This window comes from Protomyctophum parallelum (assembly GCF_964188405.1).
Source record: "Protomyctophum parallelum genome assembly, chromosome: 17".
NCBI lineage: Eukaryota > Metazoa > Chordata > Actinopteri > Myctophiformes > Myctophidae > Protomyctophum > Protomyctophum parallelum.
The window spans coordinates 26,436,415-26,464,055 of NC_139719.1; the positions used below are offsets into that span (position 1 = coordinate 26,436,415).

The 27,641-nt window shown below is 42.4% G+C and overlaps 1 protein-coding gene across 1 annotated transcript; it reads right to left on the reverse strand.

Annotated features, from left to right (window-relative positions):
* Nucleotides 1-312: 312 nt before the first annotated feature.
* On the reverse strand, nt 313-27,604 carry taok2b (TAO kinase 2b). The gene is made up of 18 exons (XM_083787696.1): nt 26,931-27,604; nt 22,590-22,730; nt 19,399-19,470; nt 19,188-19,289; nt 19,045-19,090; nt 15,588-15,684; nt 14,820-14,933; nt 14,005-14,096; nt 13,091-13,184; nt 12,643-12,724; nt 11,939-12,106; nt 9,701-9,907; nt 9,110-9,375; nt 8,462-8,639; nt 7,788-7,916; nt 7,068-7,151; nt 6,577-6,696; nt 313-4,670 (listed from the first exon to the last, which is right to left on the reverse strand). The coding sequence occupies exons 2-18, from the start codon at nt 22,719-22,721 to the stop codon at nt 2,757-2,759; spliced, it is 3,897 nt and encodes a 1,298-aa protein (XP_083643822.1). The 5' UTR covers nt 22,722-22,730; nt 26,931-27,604; the 3' UTR covers nt 313-2,756.
* Between the last annotated feature and the right edge of the window lie 37 nt (nt 27,605-27,641).

Consider the following 27,641-nt stretch of genomic DNA (forward strand, 5'->3'; position numbering starts at 1 on the left):
TCCTTTTCTCATATTGTCCTTGTTTTAATGCATTCTGAATGTAAGCTGACTAAGCCACTAACATGGTTTCTTAAATTTGCACCTGAAATCAGAATGATTAAACTACTAACGCAAAGTAACAAGCTGCTGGCATCAGGAGTTAGTGATGTTAAGAGTGGACACAGGGAAGTAATGAGGCATGAGTTATGAGACAGGGGAAGCAATGAAGAAATTAAGAATGAAATCTGGGACAAAAATAACAAATTAGGAAAGGGAAATGGTGACAAATGAGGACAAGGTAGCTAAATAAAATCATAAAAACAAACAAGACAATGATTTCAACACAAAATAATTTATTTTTCTGTGTGGAGAAAAATCTTAAAATATGACAAAATATCTCTCTATACTTTGGAGCACGGAGCCATACAGTAAAACACTCGTGCACTCTCCAATTTCATGAGGATGAAATTGGAAAAAGGCTGCCATACAAGATCCTATCCTTACTGCATAAATAAAATAATCATATAAAACGAGGTGCTAAAACTCTGTGGAAATCTCACATGCACAAAGGACACTTACAAACATAAAAACATACAAAACGTAGACAAACAGGAAATAACTCATAGGAAGACAATGGAAGAACAATTCCAAATCAAAAGTTACATTCAAACATAAGGGTGAAACCTTTGTGTGATTCAGAAATATTTCTCCTAAAAATCACAGAGTGGAACAGTATCTCCATTTCTTTAAGGAGGTTATGTATTTGGCAACTCTTTAATACAGGTCACCCAGAAAGCAATGCCCCATTTTCTCTTTGGGTCAAAATACAGCTGAGAGAGAGTTCCTCTTTAGTTCCTCCATTCGGTAATTAATCATTTCAATGGCTCAAGTCCACTCCTATGACAAATGTAGACACTCTGACTGTGGCATAAACCAGGGCACCATTTTCTGGGCAACTAGTACATATTTAGCAGCAGCACTACCACACTGACAGATATCTATGACTTCTGGTACTTAGGTCCCTGTCAAGTGTGCAGTATTTATGATCATTCCAAAGAGCACTATGTGGTTAAAGCTGCTATTTTCTTTTTATCCCATGGTCACTTCAATTACATGTGCACAATAATGCAATTTTGGTACATGCTTCTCTCATCAGATAATACCATGAAAATTACTAGCCACTATTAGCTTCTTCAAATTATATTTGGTCCAAGCCTTTGAAATATGCTGATGGCTTAAATCTTGAACATTTTACTGAGACAGTGCAAAAAACAATTAGATGCCTGGTTATTCTATAATTTCTTCATAGGATAATCAATTGCTTGCTCTAAACGTTCACATTCAGTAGTTTTGCCAATCTTTGGGACTTAATTTAGTATGGCATGTCCTAAAAGATTGTCTGCATGGCTTCAGATATATTACCGTAGCTATCATGAAATATTCAAATATTAAATACGTTTTATAGTCAAGTCTAAACTAGATTAATGTATGTCAACTTTCAAGAATACAGAGATGAACATATTTCACTTCACAACAGAGCATTAACACTCATGCAACCAGCTAACAAAGCAGACACCTGCAGTAGACTTGCATATAACAATAAAACAAAACAAAATAACAGATGTTTACATGGTAAATCATTATAATATTATCGCTTAAATCGCAATAATATATTTTTTAACTATAGGCTGTAAGATAACACTAACAATCTCGACAGCCATCATTGTTTTCTGTGATGTTAACATCAAACAATGAGCACTATATTTGGTGTAGGCTACCTTACACTAAGGACACTTCTTTGAATGCTTTGGCTATAACTAAAAAGGCCCCCGTCTCATTGTTCATGTCCTGTATAGAAGACTTCAGCTACACCGCTTCCAGTTGTTAGCTCTAAATATCGATTGACGTTCAAATCTCTACTCATGGTCAATCTCTTATTGCACTTTTGCAGACACTGTTGTGCTAGTGTTCAGGGAGGATTTTAGTATTATGTAAAGTATCCTATTTTCACAGTATACAGCTTTTTGGGAGTGAAATTTCAGCTGTGCGTTCAGCAATGTGGACAACATGTAAACGTTGTTTTAAGAGGCCATTGATTAAAGGCACCGACAAAACAGTGCAAAAAACAAGACTTTGTGAAATCATAAGACTCCAAAAAACACTTAACACACACAACACAGATTGCACACACATGGCCTTCACAATAACCATAAAAAAACTATTTGTCTTACAAATTAAGATCAAAATCATAAAACAGAGAATATAAAACAAAACTTTTACAAAAAGCACAATAGTGTAAGATACTAAACTTCACTGGGTATAAGACAGTGATTTGCTGGCTGTTTGCAGTGATTCAGCAGCCATAAAAAGCCCACGCATGACTTGTGTGCAACTGTGCATGATATAACTGGCTGAACTCAAAACTAAAGCCAATCACATTCAGCCGATGCACACACATTCACCTAAATACCGATTGTGTGCATCCAATGTTACTTAGTTCACTAATCTTTAACGATGAAGACTGATGTGGACCAAAAACCATGTCGGAATAACAAAAGAAATTATAATAACACATGGACCTGAATAAAAAGAAAAAAGGAAAGACAATGATGATATAATGGAAGATGGAACACATTCACACTATAAAATCTTACGTGTTAATTTAACTTGAGTCAGTGTGTCAAATGGACCCATTAACACTCTTTTGCATGAACACACATACCACCAGCAAAGAGTCCCTAGTACTTTCACTTTCTTTCAATGTAACCACATTGTCGCTATCTCCACGGCCGAACTTTCCCCCTCACAAATCTCCCAGACGAGGTTCGCCTCAGCCCACACTCCCACCTGCCCTCCATCATACTTTCCCGCTCTTCCCTCTTCTGTCTCTGCCTCTCTCTCCTCCTCCTCTCCCGGAGCCTGTGCTCCCTGACCTCCCTGGGCAGTAGGCGTGGCAGCCTGCTCGGTTTTTCCTCCCTCAACAGGCCCAGTGTGCGCAGTCTGACCAGCCAGCCGGGTGGCAGCTCTCTCAACACGCGGCCGGCTAGCTTCAGCACCACGGAATTAGCCAGGTCAGCTAGGACCCCTATGGGGCGCCTGACAAAACGCTTCAGCCAGAGCAAGCCCTTGGCTAGAGGAGAGCCACAGCTCTGCTGGGCCTGGTACTCCAGGGGCAGGCTCCGGATGGGCACAGGGATTTGGGACCGACGCACGCCCCAGTTGCGGCCCGCTTTGGGGAACATCTCGTAGAGGTTGCGCTCAGCTACGCCACCAAGGACCGACTGGCAGACGGCAAACAGGGGCCGGGGAAGACGGAAAAGGAAACGCATGCACAGGCGGTTGACCTTGCGTGGGGCGTTTTGGAAGAAGTCGCGGGCCGGCCGCACCACAAGCACCACCAGCAGGTAGAGGGAGAGGAAAAGGGAAGGTGAGCTGAGAAAGGAGACCGAGACCAGGACAACAGGGACGTAATAGAGCCCCAGGCTCAGGGACAGGCCCAGGCTGAAGAAGCCACACGCCCAAACACTGAGGGACAGGAAAGTGGCCAGCGAGAGAGAGATGCAGGAGCGGAGGAAGAGGTACGAGAAGAAGAGGGCCATGAGCACCAGCTCGGCGGAGAGGAGCAGGGAGGACAGAGAGGGGAGCGGGGGGTTGCGGCGGAGGGAGAGAAGGAAGACAGAGAGGGCAAGAAAGGTGAGGTTGGAGGGCTGTGCTGCCGCCGACATGGCGAGCAGGAGGCAGAGGGTGTGAGAGAACAGAGAGGGGAGGGGGGAGCTCTGCATAGGGTCAGGAGCAGGGGTGCGGGAAGGGGACACAGGGGAGGGCTCCAGCTCCTCATGCACCTCGGGGAAGTAGAACTCTGAGAGCTCATCGAGCCCACAGAGATGCCTCCGCCTCCTCTCCAGGGAGGAGATATAATCGGACGGGCAGCCGTCGGCCACGCCCCTGCCCTCTTCCTCATCATCATCATCATCATCATCATCATCAGTGGTGTCTATTTCAGCTTTACTACCTTCATAGTAATCATCATCCTCATCATCATCCTCCCACTGCACTCCCTCCACCTCCCTAACCTCTCCCTCTGCTGTGTTCGGCTCCTCATCTTCTCTGTCCCCTTCTGGCTTTCTTTCACCTTCAACCTCGTCCGACTCGTCCTTCACCCTTACGCCCATCACCTCCTCTATTCCTACCACGTCACCTCCCTCATCTCTGCTTTCCTCTGCACCTCCCTCCACAGCTCCTTCTTCCAGTTCACCCTCAACTACATCTCGTCTCACCTCCCTGACCGCCATCACACTCTCCTCTTTGGATTTTCCCGTCTCGTCCCCTTGCTTCTCACCCTCCTCTACCTCTCCTGACCCCTCGACCCCAGCCTGGGTACTACCTCCCAGCACCACGTCGGCGTCCTCCCCCTGGCTCTGCTGGGTGGAGGAGGCGTCGCTCTCACTCACTTTGAGGCTCTTGGGCTGCTGGCGGACCTCCACGGCGTGCTTCTGCCGCAGCTCCTGCTCGCGCCGCTTGTTGTACTCCATCTGGTTGGTGAGCTCCGTCTGGTGCTGCGTGCGGATCAGGTCGGCCCGCGTGCGCTGCACCAGGCCTAGCTGCCGGAACTCAAGCTCCTGGGTGGACTCGTGGTGCCGCAGCAGCATGGCACACTCCAGGTCCTTCAGGGTCTGCTTCTTGTTCAGGTCCTGGTTGAAGGGAAGAGGGTGGGAGGAGAAGAGAAGATAAGAGAATGAAGGCAGCAGAGGGAGGGAGAGAGAAAGAATATTCTGTTGAGTTGTGAAGAACAAAAACGTACCGACAATAATTTTGTATTGTCACAGCACCTGGGTACTGTACATGTTATGTCAGTGGCAATTCCCCATGTGCGCTGTGGTTTCTGAGACTATGCCCTGACGAACGGGATCCTATAACAAAAGTTATAGGATCAAAGCTTAACAACTTGGCCCAGGCCGTAGCGTAACGGTCTGGGCACCGGACTGGTAATCCAGTCGCAGTGTGCCGCGGGTTCGACTCCCGGACCCGACACGGCCTTTACTGCATGTCATCCCCCCATCTCTCTCCCGTTTCCTGTCAGCCTACTGTCTGTCCCTTAAAAAATCAATAAAAAGGCGTAAGCCGCAAAAAAAGAAAAAAAGAAAAAAGAAAAAAAAGCTTAACAACTTCTATATCCTTTGACTACCAAACAACCAATCTACAAGCTCACAACACGTCGTGATACATCTCAGAAACAAATAGTGTACTATTATTTATTATAACAAGAGAGAAGTTGTACCCAACACACGGAAAGGGACCCAAAGCCACAACAGCTACGTCACTACTGCAACACCCACAACACCATCTTACACACTACACTCACACACACTCACACGGCAGTGACGTCACACACTTACCCTTCGCAGTGTTGCAACGCTATCTCCTCCTATCGCGCCGATCGTCAAAACTCAACACCACCCGCCAAACAATGGTCATTGCACTGCCACCAAAGATGCCTCCCTTCCACACTCACGCCAGCAATGCATTTGTTTACTACAAACACTATCGCCCCAAGCACCCACACCCCCGCTCGTTGCCCCAACAGGCCCAGAAACAAGGCCTTTCACCACGCTACTTACACACACTACAACAGCCAATGAAAACACACAAGCCCCCCCGTCTTCTAATGTGAGAACAATTCACCAGGTCTATGACAACATGTGAGCAAAATTCACAAGCCCACAAATGCCATTCAACACACTACGACTCGCTTACAATTCGCGAACATGGCAACACTGCCCCGTGTTCTAATTGGCTAGCTCTCAGCCACTCCCCCTCTGGCTACTGTCATCTGAAATCTGATCTCCCTCTCCAGGCAAGTCCGCAGGAGAAGAGAAACACGGAAGGAGAGGAATTGTCGCCTCACGATTTTGCTTATTCCTTCTAAATCTCTGTATATAAAATATAGCTCACTCAGCGAATCTCTTAGTTACATCAACATTGTTCTTCGACAACAGTTGCTTTGTGCCTAAGTATTATGATTAGACAGTTCACATTGGCTATTTAAGCACAACCCACACACACACACTCAGTCCCACACACACACGCAGCGTTACGTCACCGTCTGCGCATACAGTGCACCCATTTGCGACGCATCGCGCTAGGATGAGCGGGCCGTAGGCCCGCAAAATTCTAGTTACAAAACATACATTAACCACTTCAGCCCCATTTAAACTTTGGCTTTGAAAATAGCCTCTCTCTCTCTAATTAGCAGGCAACAGTTCAGCACTATTTCTCTCTCTGTTTCTGGCACAACAGTGCCCCTACTGGTACTAATAGTCATACTGGTGCTCATTAACGTCACATAGGTGGGTTAACGTCACATAGATAGGCGGACACGGACATTGCCGTTCCTTGGAGTGGTTGCACAACTCAAAAACTCACAACTAAACACGTTGTGATGTGTGCCTGTCTGCTATTTGGTACTTCTAAGTATATTTTGATGCCTGTACTTTTACTTATGTAAATTTTGATTACCAGACTTCATTGCAGCATTGATGCTTTTACTTCAAAGTAAAACCTTGTAGCACTATTTCCACCAAAGGTCTGTAAGTGTACCTCTCGGAGCAGGTCCTGTTCCAGGTTGTGGCGGGCGAGCAGCATCTTCCTCTTGTACTGGCGACACTGCAGCTCATAGTACTGGCGCTGCCTCCGCAGGAGGCCGGCCTCCTCCTCCGCCTGCACACGGAATAAAGCAACATAAAATCTCATGACTGAAATTCTAATTATGACGTTTATGTTTCTAAACCTTACGTTAATGCTGTTCTACATCGAAATCACAGGTTGAGGCTTAAAACTTTGCCATTCATGACTATCCATGTTTACGGAAGATGCTTCTAAACTTGCAATCTATTATTAGTTTGACCACTTCAAATACTCTTTTAATCTTAATATAACCAAAGACCGAAAATAGCAGAATCTACAAGCTCGAAACACGTCACAGCACGATGTGTTGTGTGAGCTTGTAGATTCTGCTATTTTTGGTGTGGCATGCTACGGAATCCAAATGACTGAAATCAGTCGTGGCGACTGAGAACTTCAATCCATGCCTGCAGCTGCTGGAGACACTCCTTCTGGTGTACCAGCCACTCCTGCTTCTCCCGCTTGGGCGTCGACTGGTTCTCATTCAGCTCCTGCATGGGAGGACAAGTTTCAAGAGAACACGGTTGGAGCGTCACGCTGGTTGACTGGCAGAGGAGTAGGGTGGCATACATAGATTTGTCTGATGAAATAATGTTTTCATTCGTTTTTTAATCAAAATGTATCGATTGAATTATTTTATTTGAAAACAGTAAAAAGAAAAAAAAAAAAACGTGCCAATAGAATGACATTATAGTCCCTTTGTTATAATGTATTTATTTTAGACCATGAAATAATACAGGTTCGAAATAATACGTTTCTCCAGTAGTGAAAGACAAAGCTTTTAATTTTATGACATAAACTAACTAAGACAGTCATTCACCTTCTGGGCAAGATGTTAATAGCACATTATAAATGTTCAAATTATTAAACTTATTTATTCAATTAAGCCTTTCGCCCCTAGCTTAGAGCTAGTCCAACTGCAAGAAATGGGGGCAGGGTGGTTCACTGAGTGAGAATGCATAGCATAAAGGATATAGTTCTTCTCGCAGCTGAGTCCGGTTAATAATTGAGCCAAGGGACATTACTGTATGTTTTGTTCCTTTATGAATACACAATGTTTTATGCCCTGCTGGAACCACATTTCAATTTGGGAAGAAACAGACACTCGACAGGCTGTAGACCTGCACCTCTTTCAGCTGCTCCTTGCGTTGACGATACTGTCGTTTCTGGGACTCCAGCAAGCTGGTCAACTCTTTCTTCTGCTGGGCCAGGATGTGTTGCTGGAATTTCTTTTCCTCAGCCAAGGCTGCTTTTGTCTGGACACAGGCAAAGTTTACGCTTATCTGGGATCAGTACAGTGTAAACAGCGGGAAAAAGGGGCAATGAGAGCAAAATCAACAATTAATTATCATCAGTTAACAGGAGTTATGTGTGAGTGTGTGTGTGTGTGTGTGTGTGGAGCTCAGTCCTAGTTCATCCCTCTGTCAAGCCCCTTAGCTCACCTCTTTTCCAGCTCGGACCGCACTGACCTGCCGGTCCCTTGTTAACCCTCACGTTACCGCTGGGCAATTAACCGAAAATATGTCAAAACCGATATTTAAAACCAATAACAGACTTAATCTTACTCATATAGATTAATCGAATTACTTAGAATCTGCACAAAAACATTCAAATAAATGTATTTCAATCGATTAGGCTGATTAACAACTTAAGCCTGTGTTCTACTTCGTTGTACAATGGTGGTATACAAAAAACAGCAAACATAGCTGATCATACATGCACATACTTCAGACAACTAGGGCTGATCTTTTATTTTATTTCATTAATCATTATCGAGGCAGCCCTACCCCACGTCACATACCTCTTTCTCCAGGATGGCCTGGTGTTTCTTGGACAGTTTGTCTCCCTCCCCTGAGAAGTTGTTCCTCTGGTTCTCCAGCTCCTTGTCGAGCCTGAGCTGGTGCTCGTCCATCTCAGACTTCAGTTTGTTCTCCAGACCCATCAGCTGCTTCTGGTGCTGCCGTCGCATGCGCTTATACCTGTGAGGACACGGATGGTCAGAGGTTTCCTGTCAAAGAAGTGTGAAAACGCTGAGAGGTGCCCATTACTATTTCATAGAAACGTTTCCTAGGTGAAATAGCGCCAGGAACATTATGTTTATATTAGGCAGGAAACTAAATGCCAACGGCCAATGGCATGTAGATTTCCTCTTTGGCTGGCAAATTACAGAGACTAACAAGCCACTCTGGCATGTACTTTCTTTTAAGCCAACATCCTTAATTTTGCTATTTTCATGTATGGTATAGCTTCTGTTAGTAATTTTGCATAAAGGGATACTTTTTGTATCATGTTTGACTAGTTAGCCGGGATGGGGTCTCACTCTCCCTAGTGGCTCAACCAGGATAACAGCAAAGTCCTGAGATAGATTCCTGCCTAGTGGACCCGTGCTTGTAACCTGTCTTGGAGAAGCAGAAACAACCCTAACCTTTCAAAAGTTATGGGTTCTTACCCGGACATCTGCTCCCGCAGGGCCGAACCCTGCTCGTGTTCCTGGATCTGTCGGGTGACCAAAGAGGCCGTCCTGATTGTGGCAAAGTGGTCCCTGCCTCGCCGGCGCCTGCCCCCACCTCTTTCCCTTTCCCTTTCTCCTCCACCACCACCACCACCACCACCTCCTCCTCCTCCTCCTCCTCCTCCACCATCACCAATCCCTGCGCGTGAGGGCTCCACCTCCACCTCTGGCTGGTAGGGGTCGTCATAGATGTTGTCATGGCTCTGTGGATGACGGGAGAACCAAGAATGGAATGCAGACAGAGACGGTGTCAGGTTCTTGCAAAGTCATGAGTTAAAGTTTAACTTGACTGACTGACTGACTGCTGTGATAGGAGAAGAATCTAATGGAACGCAACCACCACAAAAGACTACTAATCATTGTGTGTATTCCTGCAGTATCTGCATCGGTACATAGAAATGGATTTATTGGACATTCAGACTTTCAATTTTCACATTTTGTTTTGATTGTTCCACTTTTGCTTTGGCAATGTAAACGTATGTTTTCTCATGCCAATAAAGCCCTTTGAATTGAATTGTTTGGACTGACCAGGGGCTTGTGCAGGACAGAGCTGTTTGAAGTGACAGTGTGCTCGCCCTCTTGCATCATGGCCATCTCACAGCTGTCGTCCGAGCCATCCGCCAGGCTGTTGACCGAGCTACTCTGTGAGCTTGCACTGATCGACATGGAAGGCAGCGAATGGGAGCTCTCCATACTGTTGACAGTGCCCGTACGCAGCATGTATTGCTCCACATCCTTGGGGGGGGGGGGGGGGGGGGGGGTGAGGGGGAGGGAAGCAAAATAAAGCAGGGGAGGTTTTAGTGAGTCCATTTGTTTTGTTATGTTGTACTTTTGTGCCCTGCCCGTTTTCTCTTTGTATTTCATAGGATGTTTTTGGATAAGCATGTAAATGTGCTCACATACGCACGTCCTAGACGGTTATAAAATACATTTTCTACAAAAAGTCAGTGAGTAATGATGAATATCCTAACATTCAACCAGGAATGTACTCTCTACTACTAATGATTAAAGGACCACTTCACCACTTTGCAACTTCCTCACTAATGTTCATGATAAAATACCACAATTTCTTTCTACATCTCATGGGAGGCCTGTGGGCAGTTCAGAAACCCGTCCACCAGTGACATCATCAATGGGGAATCCAAGCTAATAGAAACTGCAGGCGTTCTATTCCTGAAAAGTTGCAATGCAAAAATGGAAGTCATGGTTCTCACAATAATAAAAAATCTAAATATATTTTAAAACAAATCTTGTTTAAAAACAAATCTGCCTAACGACGATGTCACTGGTGTACGAGTTTCTGAACTGCCCACAGCCTTCCTATGAGACACAGACCGAGTAGGAAAAAATTGTGCTATTTTATCATGAACATTAGTGAGGACCAATTATATGAAGAGATGTTGAAAAGTGGTGAAGTTGTCCTTTAAAGGCATTCAAAGCCTGGCATTCCCTGAATTCCTTCATTTCCTTTTTTGAGGCAGTGGCCGACAGCAATTTCTGATTCCGATTGGAACAAAGCCTTTTGTACGTAGAGGAAGGAGACCAGAGTTCACACGATGTACCAAGAGACACAATACAAAGACAGGATGGATGCAAGCACTGTCTCTGTTCCTCACTGTATGAACTATATATGCTACTTTCTCTAAAAGGCAAAAAAGACCAGTAGGGATTTTCTTAAAATTTTGGTTGGAGTCTGATTCTATCCTCAGAGGCCCTGAGCGCTGAGAATTTTTGCTAAGCCAACCACTTTACAAAGACAGTGTGCAAGCGAGGACAATAAAAAGGAATATCAGATAGTATACATTTAGACCTGAGGCCGATTCTAAAAGGGTTTTCTAAATCCTGACCTACGTTTTCTGATTTTTTAAAAACTTATTCAAAAAAGGTTAAGAATTTTATGTTGCTATACTGTATATACTGCATATAGCAACAACTACAAACAGAGGTGTTGCCGGCTTGAAAGGTATAAACAACGTATAGGTGTTCAAGGTCTAAATTGGATTGATGAGTTGAGAGCGTATACCAGTGTTGTTTTCGTCGACTAAAACTAAGACGAAAAATGTTCGTCAACTACCTTTTTCCACTGAAGAAAACTAAATGGAAACTAAATGAAAACTGTGCTATGATGACTAAAACTAAGACTAAATATACTGACAATTTCGTCAACAAATAAAAACTAGACTAAAATGTTAGGAAGGGACTAGTGGACAAGAGATCCAGTATAAGTCATTTTACACTTGGTTGCATGCTGAAAATAGCAGATCTACAAGCTCACAACGCATCGCGCTGCGACGCGTTGTGAGCTTGTAGATCGGCTATTTTCAGCAAGTGTAAAAACAGTCCTTACGACGGCATCAATGCCCACCAAAATACATTTTAGTCGACTAAATCAACTGTAGATTTAGTAGACTAAAATCTCATGACATTTAGTCGACTAAAACTAGACTAACACCAACACATTCCAGGTGACTAAAATGTGACTAAAACTAAATGAAAACTATTCAAGACTATGACTAAAACTAAAATCAAAATTTGCTGCCAAAAACAACACTGGCGTATACATGGGCTATTTTTGTGAGATTAAGCTAGATTTGTACCAAGTTGTGTGTGAGTGCCGCACACCAAATATAGCCGATCTACAAGCTCACAATGTGTCACATAGCCACATTTTATTTTTTATTCTTGTCGCAGTCCCTTATGACACCTCTCCCACTTCCTCCTCCCTTCCCTACACCACACCTTCTAATAGCCTCCCCCCTCTCTCACCTCCTCTTCCTCCCCTCCCTCAGGCGCAGGTCCGTTGAGAGCCTCGTGGAAGAGGATCTTCTTCATCTTGCGGTACTGCAGGTTGTCCAGCTCGCGGACAGCATCCTTGGTGCGTGCGATCAGGTCCATCACCGCCGTCACGGGACGCTCTCTGCATAGGAAATGGTGCTGCATAGTGGAAAGTGGGGTTGTGGTTGAGATGGTCAGATAGGTTTTAGGGAGATCTTTGTTTCCACTTTAAAACTGCACTAAAGTATGTAACTTTCCTCTATTACACCGGATTTGAACCCGGTTTCCTGCACAAGTTCTGACATTTTTACCATTGAGCTAATAGTGCCTGCCTATCAAGTCAAACTTCGTGTCATATCCTGCGTCTAGGTGATACAGGACATAATCCAAAATGTGTTAATAGAAGAGCCACCCCAATTGTACAAAAGTTGCATTGTGTACAACATAAAACTTAAAAAATAAGTTATGCTTTAAGGTTATTAGGTATTAAGGTTATGGATGTTTGACATGAAAATCTACAAGAACCAATGGCTCATGGAAAATATGCCTTTTAAAGCTTTAGTCCTCGTGAGACACATGTTTCAGTATTTATCATGTAAGATGTTAAAATATAATTTCTGAAGAAAATATTAGAGATTGTGAATGAATTTGCTTTGTGCTTTCTTGTGTGGTAGAAAATGTATGATTCAAGAGACCTTCAGCATCACATCAGAGGTAGGTCTGTCTTGGTGAATCTTCTGCAGACATGAGTCCACAAAATTACGGAAATAATCGGACCTGGAAAGCGCAAGATAGTATATTAAACGAAGGAAATACATGAGATATATGCATTATTTAAAATCATTTTAGACTATTCTGTTGTTCTTAAAAATGAACACTGATTTGACACATCATTGTATGTGAACATTGGTAACTACTAACTACCAATGGGCAACATTTTAAAGCATTTTCTTATCTGCACTTTTTGCAGGGACTTTCTGCCCACCTTAAAGATGTTTGATTAGATTACAACAAAACCCTCAACAAAGGACTGTGTTGTATAGCAAAATAAAACAAATCCACTATTTGAAATACGTATCGTGAGCAAATGTTAACCCGTGGGCCACAGTTATGTTCATAAATTAATTAATTCAGATTACTGACCAGTGATTGGACTGCAATACAGGGCTTTCATTCTGGGCGATGTGGTATAAGGCACTCATAGCATTCATGTTGAACAAAGGTGGTTTCCTCTCCGCTACAGAAAGGCAGAGTCAAAGATAGAGCAAGAGAGAGAGTGAGTAAAAACAGAAGAGGGGTAAAAAAGGGAGGATCTAAGGCAGTGATTTTAGAGCGGACGTCCAAACTATCGTTTTAATTAAATAAAATGAATAACCTTCGAGCACCGAAGGTTCTTCCGAGTGCTTTTAACCAAGCTGCAATTAATTATATATCCTCATGGGGGCATAGTCTATCGGTAAAAAAGGATTAAGTTTAGTTTCACATCACAACGCGTCAATTTGATAATTGAAATTATTATTAGCCTATATCATTTGCTCTTATTACATTTACTTATTTGAGGCGCATTTATTAATATGCACGCAGCACAAGCCAAGGAGATGCTTTTAGCACTGGGCACCTCCGGCCCTTATTTACATTTGTTAAATGAGCATTTTGTGCCAGATTTGTTGTGCCACGCAGAATGCCACGTGCTTGTTGCATATTTGACACACAAATATTAATTAAGACTTGAGTGCCAATGTAACGAGCGATGGTCCGAACCTTCGAAGACTCTGGGACAGCCTTAGGGCCGATTCATACTCCTATTTTAGAGCCGAATAAAAGTCGGTTCGGCGCTGTAAAGCCTACAATTTGACGTCATTTGAGGTTCGGGGGGGCGGGTACCGTCCTAAAGTCGGCTCTTCGGTGCTACTGAAAAAATCTGACGAGCCGAAATCATTTCGGCACTACAGCGCCGAAACAGCGGTAAAATAGGAGTATGAATCGGCCCTTACAGAGCACACGAGCACAGTAAGAGGCTGAGAAATGTTACTTTAGGGTCCGTTCTAAAGTCTTACCCAGCTCGATTGCAGTAATGCCAAGTGACCAAACATCCACCTTCCCGTCGTACTGGCCCTCGTCCATGGCCAGGATCACTTCGGGAGCCATCCTGCATGGAGTGACAGCATACACACATTCAGTAACATTTTGACCCACAGGGAGGATCAAAGGAACAGACAGCTTCTGCTACCTCACTCCAACCTGTATTTTGTCGCTGTCTGGCAGAAACCACTGGATCTCTATATTTAATCTTTTTGTTTTTTCATAGGCCTATTTTATACGTGGCTCATATAGTGTTGCATAGCAATGCAAAATTGCCTATTTTTTTTTAAAAGTCTGTCTGTGGGTTTTTATAAATATTTAACCGATGACATAATAAAAAATAATACAACTGCATTGGAACCACTGGAACACAGGTTATTTTTTCCATTTCCTCAAAAGTAACCGTTGTGGACATAAAAGCTTTTCGCCGAACAGCGATTACTTACCAATTGAAATGTTGAGTTGGCACACTACATGTTCTTTCCACAAAACATGAGGAATAGACTGTTTCGATGTCAATCAAAAACCATGAATTAAAGTTTATAAAAGGCCAGCAATGATGGTCAATACTAGACACTGCTACTGTCAACTGAATGTCCATCGTCTAATAGTCGTGCCAGTTAGTAAGTTCTATTGTCAGAGCTTAACCAACTCCCAGTGTTCTACCTGAAAGATTAAAAAATGGGATGTGCATGACTGACCAAAATCCAATTTGAAAATTCTACTGTTCTGGCTAAAACGTCTTTGATTATTCAAAGAATATGCTGCGCTGTGACTTCTAAGATCTCACCAGTATGGCGTGCCCACAAAGGAGTTGGCAGGGGCAACGATGGAAGCGGAGCCAAAGTCCCCCAGTTTCACCTGGCCTGGCTCAGTCAGCAAGATGTTCCCAGCTTTCACATCCCTGAGAGGGAGAAAGTGTAAAAAAAATAATGTTGAGTGAGAGAGTTAGATGGACGTAGAAAATTAAAAGATGGAGGAAGACAGGAAGATGAATAAAGAGAGATGGAGATGGGTGAACAGTAAAGTGGGTGGAGAGTGGAGACAAAGGCAGGAGAGCAGGGTGAGATGCAATAAAAGTGGATTACTGCACAGCATGCAATCACCGATAGGATAATAGTTAAGAAAATATGCAATAGTAGCAGCCCTAGTCTAAAGTGTGTGCATGAATTATTTTTTAATACATTTTATTCAAAGAGTATGACATCATATGCAAGTTTCACAGAAAGAAAATACAACTTAGTTTTTTACATTTTCTCCCACAACTCCTTTCCCAATCCTCCCCAACCACCCACCATCTTTCCCCACAAGGCCAGACATACAAACAACATATATACACAGGTATAAAACCAATAGGTTGAGTACATAACTAAGATACACACAACATATATACAGGTATAAAACCAATAGGTTGAGTACATAACTAAGATACAAAGAAAGGTATCACATGGTTATGTTCACAGAAATAATTAACAAACAACTTAAAAGGGGGGTAAGTGTGTGCATGTATGTGTAGGGGGATAAAGGTGCAGTAGGTACTAGGTAGAGAAGGACTTACCTGTGAATCATGTTGTGAGAGTGTAGATACACCAAACCCTGCAATGCACCATGGACGATGGCAGCTATTTCCACTTCCTGGAGGGGTTTCTTGTGGACTGCATGGGGGAGAGACAAATAAATGGGACTTAAGTATCCCTGCCTGAACTCTGTGCTGCAAATTATGAAAAATACAACTCCAAACTCACTTTGACACCTATAAAGACAGACTTCATATTTTCAACTTAGAATAGAGAAAATCTAAACAACCCTTTTTCTCATTAACGGTTAACAGTTCACTCCAGGCAATCTTCTAAAGGCTTTGTAAACTGCAGTTACTGTATTTAAAATCAGACCCGTCTGAACCGAGTGGTGCTGTACTCTTACTGTACAAGCCCTCTTCCCTGGCCTCTGTGTGTGTATGTGTGTGTGTGCGTGCGTGCGTGCGTGTGTGTGAGTGAGAGGCTGTGCAACAGTGATACAACAGTGGTGGTCAACAAACACTATTTCCGTACTAGGAATGGACAGACACAGGGACACACATAGCCGTCTATAGGAGTGGCTAGCACCACTCAAAAATATAATACAGTATTATAAAAATGTGGCCAGACACTTCTGTAATTAATGAGCAAATACACAACTGTGTCAAATCTACCCTTCATAAGTAAAGCCACTGAGATTTTTACAACAACTTATCAACAATTACTTTTTTGACAGCACTTAAACTGCTCTTCTTGACGTACAAAAATACATTAATCTAAACATTGATTCAGGCAAAATTTCAATAGCGTTACTAGATCTTATTGCTACGATTGACACAGTAGGCCATATAATACTACTATCTATTCTAGACGGTCCTAATTTGGTTCAAATCTCATCTTGAAGAGACAGGGAATGCTTTGTCTCCATTGGCAACTATGCATCCGAGCTAAATAACATGACATGTGGAGTCCCAAACCTACAGCAAGACAATGCTAGGGCTTCTTCTATTCAAACTTTACATGCTCATGTTAGGCCAAAATAAATAAAATTAAACAATGAATCACCTACAATAGTGTATGTACTTCCAGTCACTAACTGTGGTTTCATAAGTTTGCTTGAACAAATAAAAGTCTCCCTGTCTTTGAAGACTAAAAGTAAAGCCAGAACCCTTCAAAATGTCAATAGCCACATAGTATGTCAATATCAAAGCAAATGAATGTTGCATGTTTAAGTAAACACTAATTTATACTCCACAGTAAAACAGTGTTTGCATGCCAAAAATAACACATCTACAAGCTACCATGAATCTGTGTGACTAGTTGTTTGCTAACCAGAGGGGACTGTGATTGCACAATACAGACGCCTGGACAAACAGTTTTCTCTGTTAGAGCCTTCCATCTGGAATGGAGGCTGGGACAAACGAAAAGTTCAAGCGGTAGGATTTCCACTTTCGCAAAAAGAGTCTTCAGTGTCACGGAGTCTTCCGTTAATTACTTAGAAGAAGTCCGATTAATTACTAATTAATCTGTGATGGTAACTCAGGGTTTCCCCCAGAAGAAATGTAGTCTAGGTGTTACTGTTAAGTACCGGAGAGTATGGCAAGCCGTTTTAACATTTAATCAAACCACCCTCCTATCTGTAATATATGTTTTAGATATCCAAAACCATGTTTCTCCTAGTCAGAACTGCATTCTTGCTAGTATAAATTGTAATTCAGGATATCTTGAATTCAGTTCTTCCTAGTCAAAATTAACATTACTCCTATCAACAACTGTCATTCTTCCTAGGAGAAAGTAAGTTCTTCCTAGGAGAAACTAAGTTCTTCCTAGGATAAACTAAATTCTTCCTAGGAGTAATTCAGTTCTTCCTAGGAGAAACTAAGTTCTTCCTAGGAGAAATTCAGTTCTTCCTAGGAGTAATTAAGTTCTTCCTAGAAGAAATTAAGTTCTTCCTAGGAGTAATTCAGTTCTTCCTAGGACAAACTAAGTTCTTCCTAGGAGAAATTAAGTTCTTCCTAGGAGTAATTAAGTTCTTCCTAGGAGAAACTAAGTTCTTACTAGGAGTAATTCAGTTCTTACTAGGAGTAATTCAGTTCTTACTAGGAGTAATTCAGTTCTTACTAGGAGAAATTCAGTTCTTACTAGGAGGAATTAAGTTCTTACTAGGAGGAATTAAGTTCTTACTAGGAGGAATTCAGTTCTTACTAGGAGTAATTCAGTTCTTACTAGGAGGAATTAAGTTCTTACTAGGAGGAATTCAGTTCTTACTAGGAGGAATTAAGTTCTTACTAGGAGTAATTCAGTTCTTACTAGGAGTAATTCAGTTCTTACTAGGAGTAATTCAGTTCTTACTAGGAGTAATTAAGTTCTTACTAGGAGTAATTCAGTTCTTACTAGGAGAAATTCAGTTCTTACTAGGAGTAATTCAGTTCTTACTAGGAGAAATTCAGTTCTTACTAGGAGGAATTAAGTTCTTACTAGGAGGAATTAAGTTCTTACTAGGAGGAATTCAGTTCTTACTAGGAGTAATTCAGTTCTTACTAGGAGGAATTAAGTTCTTACTAGGAGGAATTCAGTTCTTACTAGGAGGAATTAAGTTCTTACTAGGAGTAATTCAGTTCTTACTAGGAGTAATTCAGTTCTTACTAGGAGGAATTAAGTTCTTACTAGGAGTAATTACGTCACTTTTTCCATTCGTGTGTATTGGGCTTTTAGTTTCAGATAGTCATAACTTAATTCTTCCGAGGAGAAACTAAGTTCTTCCTAGGAGAAACTAAGTTCTTCCTAGGAGTAATTCAGTTCTTATATCCATAATTAGATTTGTACTAGTCACAATGTATTTTTGGATATACACAATATAATTATGGATGTCTGTAATGTTTTTGGAATTTTAGATATCTGTAATGGTAGTTTCTCCTAGTAATAATTGCATTGTAGATATCTGAAATGGTAGTTTATCCTAGTAAGAATTGCATTGTAGATATCTGAAATGGTAGTTTGTCCTAGTAAGAAATTAATTATAGATATCCAGAATGTTGATTTTAGATATCCAGAATGCAGTTACGGATATCCAAAACTAAAAGCCCAATACACATGAATGGAAAAAGTGACGTCATTTCTCCTAGGAGGAATGACAATATGGATATCTCAAATGGTAATTTTGGATAGGAAAAATGTCCTTGTGGATATCTTAAATTACAGTTTTGGATAGGAGGAATGTCATTGTGGATATCTGAAACGTTAGTTTTGACTAGGAAGAACTGAATTACAGATATCTGGAATACATATCCAGTCTAGCGATTAAATGTTAAAACGGCTTGCCATAGGAGAGGGGCATGTTGTACACACACAGCTCTCCTCCTGTGCAGGCGCACAGGGTTGGTGTCAAGATTCATGATGAAAAAACACAGCCTCCATGAACTTTAATGCTAAATCTTCTTGCAATAGAGCAATGTGCAATAAATACACAAGCAATGTGCAAGAGATTTTCTCACTTACCTTCCAGGAGATCAGAGGCTGAGCCCAAACAGTACTCCATCACCAACTAGGAGAAAGAGAAAGGCTGCATTAACAAACTGAGCTATATTAGGGAACTCAACATGAGTTCATATACAGTACGTTGAATGTACACACACACTCACCCATGCTGTGTGCTCTCTCAGGTAGCAGCCACGGTACTCCACAGTGTTGGGATGGCGCAGTTTCTGGAGGAACTTCACTTCCTTGATGATATCCTGCCATTTCTGGAACATGAGAGGGGCATGAATATTGATGAGTGCCCACAAGCGACAGAGAAACTGAGCCCAAATCTGGCTCAAAAACAGTGTGTATTTGAGCACTGCCAGCTCCTACCTCATTGGACTGCTTGCCACTATAGGACATCTTCTTGATAGCCACCACCTCATTGGTGCGGATGTCATGGGCCTGAAGTGGAAGCAAATGGGTTAAGAGATATTTTTTATAATTGGATCAAATTTGATGATCACATCCACAAAATATGTTGGAACTAGGGCTGTCAAAGTTAACGCACTATTAACTAGTTAACTCACAATCCTTTTAACGGCACTATTGTTTTTGATGCGCGATTAACGCACTGTGAAGTTTGACAGAATGGTTGAGAGACGCATGGCAATTTTACACTGAAGAGTTGAATAATTGTTAAACAGCTGAATTAACTTAATCACAGTTAACTATGGACAATCATGCGATTAATCAGATTAAATATTTTAATCGATTGACAGCCCTAGTTGGAACAAATCCCAACATCATAACAATAACGCTGCCACACCTTGTGAACAAAAGATAAAGAGAGAGAACACACTGCATGAGCAATGATGCTGTGGCAGCAAACCAGGAATTGAAAAGAATAAAAAAAGGGACCACAGCATTGCAGTCATGTCAGTGCCATTATTACCCTTTCATCCACGATGATTTTTTAAAATCTGTCCAGCAAAACACAAAATTGCACAATTTTATGAACATTTACAAGGAAGCTTTACCTTGAACTTAACAACCAGTCAACCTCATAATGGATCACTACAGTCACATCATAATTTTCTAAGATTTGAGAAGCATCACCTTGCCACTGCCTCCGTAAAGGGGGGAGCTCTGTGTTTCACCAGCTGAGACCCATCGCACCGCAACGCTGGTTCACTAGAAGATAAACTGACCTCTTTTACTGAGCCTCTGTCCTTCCACTCTCTTCACTCATCCCTAACGTTACTTGTTCACCCTTCACTGAACAAGGTTTTTCATCCACCATGAGCCACTTGTCCTTTGCCGATCACCATCATGCTTGTGTTTTCAACTGCCTTGCCACCTTTAATGCTACGCTGACTAGCTCCTTATTATCATTATTATGGCTAAATGATGTCCATCACACTTTCCTACCTAATTCATCCCTCAGGCATACTACTGCTGTACATTTCTTTTCCATCCCCCACTTGATGCTGGCCGGCTTTAAACACATTCTGTACGTCTCAATCAAGTGCCCTCACTGCTGAACTGCATTTGTTTTCAGGCATTGATGGCCATACTGTTTACCCCCCACAGAAAGAAAGCTTCACCCAGTGAACAATTACGGTACTCAAGATTGGTCAGGTGACATCCCGTGTTGCACAATTTATTGCAATACTAGAAAAGTCACACCTTGTGCGGCTGAAGAAAACAAGCACACATGCCATCACTTGTTCTGTCACAGCTAACTGCATTTCAACATCAGTTCTAGTATTACATTCTTGTAATGTATAAGCTGAGCAATAATGCGTTGAATCGCATGGTGAGTGTCGTCATTACATTTCTCACAATGTTGTAACATTATGTGGGAAAAGCAAAAAACAAACATCAGGCAATAAGGAAGGAACGTGTATGAGCAGTGCACCTTGGCTCTCCACAGGCCCATAGATCATCTACAAATCATATATGGTGTAATAAATCTGTTAACAATAATGTAGATATATTGCATGAACTCAATAGCACATGTACATCTGAGCACACCCTTCCTAATACTGTACCTAATTGCAATAAATGCCTACCAGTGTTGGGACAACATGCACAAATTGTCTGAGGAAATCTCTCTTTAACAGAGCTTTTGCAGACTGTTACACTTACAGAATGTACTGAAACAGCCGGGCATGCACCAATACTCTCTTATATATTAACTATTTAACATTTATTATCATTACTGAAATAATGTCCACATCACTCATCGGCTGCTGTATAAGGGCTAAAGGGAATGATCATAAGAGAAGATCTTCCCCAAAAATACATGTATTGACAATGTTTCGAGCCTCGGCTCTTCATCTTTGACACGACGAAGAGCCTAGACAAAAAAAAGTCAATACATTTATCAGTGAAGCATATGAGGTTCTACTATTTTCTTAATATCATCATCATCATCATACTATAATTCTAACAATGTCTGAGTGTGTGTCTGTGTGTCAGAAACAGTGCCGTAACTCCTTACTGCCTGCACCAATCACTCCCACTTTTCACACAGGCATTGACCATATGAATATGGAGGGCGTAACGAAGCCCTTTTTTCGATTTCACACAATAATGATTATTAATGAATGTATTAGTCAATTACAAACGCACCCGGGCGCTGTACCCCCTACGGCCACAAGGGGGGGGGGGGGGGGGGGGGAAATATCTCACAACGGGTAAGGGCTAGTTTAAGATAATTAATTAATGTTAAGATATACTTATCAACAAAAGTATTTCTGCTGGAGCAGAAATACACAATTATGTATACTAAACCTAATAGGCTTAAACTTAACTGAAAATATGATGTTCATTTGTGTTGTTAGTTCTAAGAATGTAAAAGGTCTTGAAAACAGAGGAAATTAAATTGAATCATAATTTTAGACCTCCCAAGACATAGGAACAGCTCCATGGCATGTGACAGTAGATCTTTTTGCATTGGAGCATCAGTTTTGAAAGAGAAAAACAACAAATGAGCCAGATAACACACAAGTCTTTATCAGCAGCCACGGCAGTGGCTCAGGGGTAGAGTGGGCAGTAGAGCGACCGGATGGGAACCATGAGATTCCTAGTTCGATGTGTGTGTCCTTGAGCAAGACTCTGAACCCCTAATTGCTCCCGATGTGCAGGTTGGTGCCTTGCATGGCTTCCTCCGCCATCGGTGTACGAATGTGTGTGTGAATGGGTGAATGCAATGCACAATCTCAGTCAGTCTCTAAACTAAATGAGCAATCTCCCAGCTTTCATTATTAAAACTAAGCGGCTGTTCTCACCGCAGTTCGAGCAAACTACATTGCCGAGACATCAAGAATTTCAGATTTTTCTTTTTTTTATAATTTATAATTTCTTTATCTCAATTATGTAGAATCAAGAACAATTAACAATTAATTTGTGATCATATTGGCAGAAAGGGGTATGATAATGAAGGTCTGACTTTGGATCAATGGAAATAAAAATACAATATGGCACTACCCAAAATTAAATGTTCTGAGAACTTTAAGTTCATCCTTTATAATAGTGAAGAATCCTGATCTGAACAAAGCGTGTCAAGTGTGACTTACGAAGTACACTGCTCCGAAGCTGCCATGGCCTATCTCTCGCAGGTCTGTGAAGAGCTTCTCTGGGTCGTCCCTGAAGAAGAGCTCTGCCACCTCCGGGTCCTTCAGGCTCCCAGCCCGCACACTCGACGGCATGGCCAGCGCCTGGGGCCGTTTGAGGGGGGAAATGGGATACACAGTGGGTTACAGGCTGCTATTTGGAAGGATTATAGACATTCATGCTGGTAACATAGCCTACAGGTACCAGTGTTGTTTTTGTCTACTAAAACTAAGACGAAAAATTTCGTCAACTACCTTTTTTTCACTGACGAAAACTAAATGGAAACTAAATGAAAACTAAGCTACGATGACTAAAACTAAGACTACATATACTGTAGTATCGTCAACAGATAAAAACTAGACTAAAATGTTAGGAAGGGACTAGTGGACACAAGATCAAGTATAAGTCATTTTACAATGGGTTGCATGCTGAAAATAGCAGATCTACAAGCTCACAACGCGTCGCAGCGCAAGTTACGCGTTGTGAGCTTGTAAATCGGCTATTTTCAGCCATTAAAAACAGCCATTACGACAGCATCAAGGCCCGCCAAATGCATTTTTGTCGACTAAATCAACTGTAGATTTAATAGACTAAAATCTTATATTTAGTCGACTGAAACAAGACCAACACTAAAACATTCCGGGTGACTAAATGTGACTAAAACTAAATGAAAACTATTCAAGAGACTATGACTAAAATTTAAATAGAAATGTACAGGTACTACACTGTCTTACATGCACACACACACACACTCACAGCTTAGTACTAAGTCATCTATATCAGGAGCATGTCTATGTGCAGATGCTGTGCAGCATATGCAATTATGCATAGAAAGATAATAATAATCTAATAATGTATAAGAAAGGATATCCAGTAGAAAGCACCAGTCCACATCAGTATGATCGTCAGAGAACAAAACAAGGTAAATCTACAGTGCTCTCAGCAAATGCAGCAGGCCCATAATTTTCCCCCATCTGGGCAGGGTCGCCAATGGTTTGACTGCAAATCATGAGCAGTGGGAAACCATGAACAATAATATACTCTGTATATTATAATGCATCTCATTGATCAGGGTTGATCAAAGGACTTCTGGATGGTAAATGTCACAAGTAGAATAAGGTTTGCATAGACCAGAGATGACAAACCAATTTAACCAGATTGTTCTTTGACTGACTGACTAATCAGCAGGCTGGCTGCCTTGTTCCGCCCTGGTTTATGTTGAATTTGCTAAAACAAACATGGTATGCCCAGAGTAGACACATTGCTGCACCTGTGATGTTCCATTTTACTGACAGCAAGTTAAAAATAAGAATTGAATGCACAGAATATCAATATGAAGCAACTGAAAAACACGTTATTTCAATGGTAGTGGATGGAGACCACGAAACGGTAAACCAATGGGTGCGAAGAGGGGCATAGCCACACGCGGGGCTTGACAAAGGGTGAATTAGAAATTACTGAGAATATTAATTGCAGCCAGGGACCGAGGGAAGTTTTATTTCCTTTGGGTGGCTAAACAACAAACATGTACTATGCTTCATAATGTGTACTAAGACAAACTAGGAAATAGTGGCTCCACATAGAAAAGGCATGGCTAATGTGGGTCTCCAATGTTAATGTGTGACCAGCCTGTGACATCAGTCATCTCTGATGTGACGTGCGTCATCTACGTATGATGCATGACTCCAACATTTTGGCAAGGTTTCAGTTATTCCATTATTTTTTTTATTTTTTTAAGATATTTTTTTGCGGCTTACGCCTTTTATTGATTTTTGAAGGGACAGACAGTAGGCTGACAGGAAACGGGAGAGAGATGGGGGGATGACATGCAGCAAAGGCCGTGTCGGGTCCGGGAGTCGAACCCGCGGCACACTGCGACTGGATTACCAGTCCGGTGCCCAGACCGTTACGCTACGGCCTGGGCCAGTTATTCCATTATTAAATATTTCAAAAATGTATAAAACGTGTGAAACTGTTTTTGTGGAGGTGGTTCTGTGGACTACTGGCAGCGTGCGTACAAAGTTTGGCACTGATGATTGGTCAAGCGGTTTTAGAGAGACAGAGAAAGAGAGACAGAGAAAGAGAGACAGAGAGAGACAGAGATAGAAAGAGTGAGACAGACCTAGCCTAAGATTTAGACTCTCATAGATGTATTTAATTCTGACAGACATTTTACGAGAGTCTAAGCCTTCTAAGGGATCTCACCCCATGGTGGCGAGTACGGCACCCGGCGCCTCAGAATAGCTCTGAACATGTACAAATGTAAGGTGCTTGCACTGCTGCCCCAACTGTTTGCTTTCTTTGCGCAAAGCATTTGAAACCCGGAGGTCCGTGTTTTAATCCGTTCTGTCTCTGAGTCTGAGTCTTCAAACACTTTGCGTTTGTAGTTTGTACATGTTCCGAGCTATTCTGAGGCACGGGGTGCCACGCTCACCACCATGGGGTGAGAGCCCTTAGACTCTCATAGATTGAAAATGTCAGATATTCAGAATTGATAAATACATCTACGAGAGTTTAAATCTTAGGCTAAGACAGACCCTCTCAGACGGCTAGCCTCTTGCAGAACCACGCTATAAACAACTGGGAGTATACTGGAAGAGATGCAAATCCTGTATTTCAAAATAGCCCAAATGGATTGACACAGGGAGAACTGGTCTGTCCTGTCACTTGCACTGTGATGGTGCAGTGGTCAAATCCCCATCCAATGGCTACCATCTGCTGTACTGGGAGCCTGATCAAACAATTGCAGCCACTCTTATAGATAACCAAACACTGCATGGAAGTTGACTTTTCCACTCTAAAAAGTAATGTGGCAGATAGAGTTAAGGCTCATTCATAGTCTGGATTTTCGGTGGTGAGGTGACCACCGAACTAGAACATGACGTCACAAGCCGCGGTGAAGAGCAAAACAGCAAACCACCGCCACAGGCCCAGCCCTTCTCTGTTTTTACTCACCACCGCTCAACGTTATTTCAGCTCCGGTGGTCACCTCACCACCGGAGCGGTGGTCACCCCACCACCGAAAATCCAGACTATGAATGAGCCTTTAGTGTCGAAGTGTCCTTGAGCAAGACACTGACTGAACCCCTAATTGCTCCTGATGTGCTGGTTAGTGCCTTGCATGGTTTCCGCTGCCATCGGTGTATGAATGCGTGTGTGAATGGGTGAATGTAATGCACAATCTATGTAAACAAAAGCGCCTTGGATAAAGCCAGGCGCTATAAAAATGCACCATTTACTTAACATTTACCAGATAAAATAATGGCTAATAGTGGCTGACCAATTCTAAATTGCAGCAACCATTTTAGCAGGTGACAAAAAAGGTTAACAACTAACAAGGCCTCCTGCCCTGCGAGACAACATTGTTCCATAACCACTGTTCCAAATTCAAATTATGTTGATGACAAAGTATACTTGATGGTCCCGTAATTTGACTATATGAGAGAGATATTAAGTAAACTGTTGGTTCTACTCGACAAGTAACTTGTCGATTAGAAGTTGAAACTACAGATGACTTATCTCTTAGTCAAATTATAGAACATTTGTATCATAAAACACATTGCTGCTCACATCACAGAACATTTGTACCATAAAACACATTGCTGCTCACTTTTTTGGCAAGATCCCCAAATCCACAATATACACTTGAACTGATTGACAAATTTGACATTTTGCAGCTACCTTGCTCGGGACATTGTGCAATTTCAGTGAGGAAGTAAGCACTTCCCTTTTAAAAAGAGAAGATACAAATGCAGCAGGCAGCACTCACTGTCTGGTGATGTGCACATTCCCAGATTGTCACATGCACGAGGACTCGTCCAAAAGGCTCTATCCAGAGTCCAGACAGTAATGTAATCCAACGAGACTGCATGGTGCACAGGAACTATATTATGCACGCTCATATATCCTAATTAATGGCTAACAAGGTGTCCAACTGCATTAGTGGTTACCGGTAATTATTTTCTGACCATGGACATCCTAAGTAGTGTGTGCACTGTGTACAATATACACCTCAACAAGCAAGCTAGACGGGTTTGCACATGGCTGCTCAATTAGGTTATGTCAAAGAAATGCAGACATGTATTCTATACACAAGGCTGGGACAGGACAGGCAGTCACCCGTTCAAAATGCAGGCCAACAAGCCAGGGCCATATTGATAATATACAAAAAAAAACAATAACAAGCGAGACGGCCGGCGTCCACGTTAACAGCATTATTAGCAGGCAAACGTTGACCAAACCCATTGGAATCAGATGTCATGATTTGTGGCGTTCTGACTGTTCACTCATGATGTCTGTCTTACCGTGACTTCTGGGATCCACTGTAGCTAGCTGGTGAGCTAGCTACACTGGCCTGGGACTGGGTGGAAAATATCAGTCTCTCTTCTGCCTCCTTTCCTCTCCGGCCGCCGGTGCCTATTCAACACGCTCGGGCCACAACATTCTGGCTGTCATCGGTTTTACTCAAAGTCCTCTCCATCATTCTGTCGTTCACACAATGCACTGACTGGGCTTTGGCTAGCGCGTTAGCACGACGTTAGCATCGGTGATATTATGTCAGTCAATTAAACCGCACACAAGCACGGTCAGCTAGCTAGCTAGCCAGCCAGCCGACTGCCTGACTGACTGATGTATCTGTGTGGCTAACGCGGCTAGCCGTCTTCCCAGCGCAACCCAGTGGCGAGTTATTAGCTCGGGTTAGCTGCAACAATGCTAGCGCATCAGCGGCGAGCCCTGGCTGGCTGCCGGGGACCCGGAGAGATGCTTTTCAATGGAAAACCGGACCATGTATTTCCACTCGTCCGCCCCGTGTTCCACTGTGCGCTGTCATTACAGTGGCGTTGTCGTTGCGTTTCATCTGTCACTCCGGTGGGTATTACATTTCCAACCTCATCTCTATCTTCCCTTTTTTTTCTTCTTTTTTCTTTTTTCTTTTTTTTGTTCAGGAGGACTTCATCATGGCGGAGCGGGGCGCGAGCCAGCCGAAAGGAAATCGGAAGTGCTTTCTTCTTCGA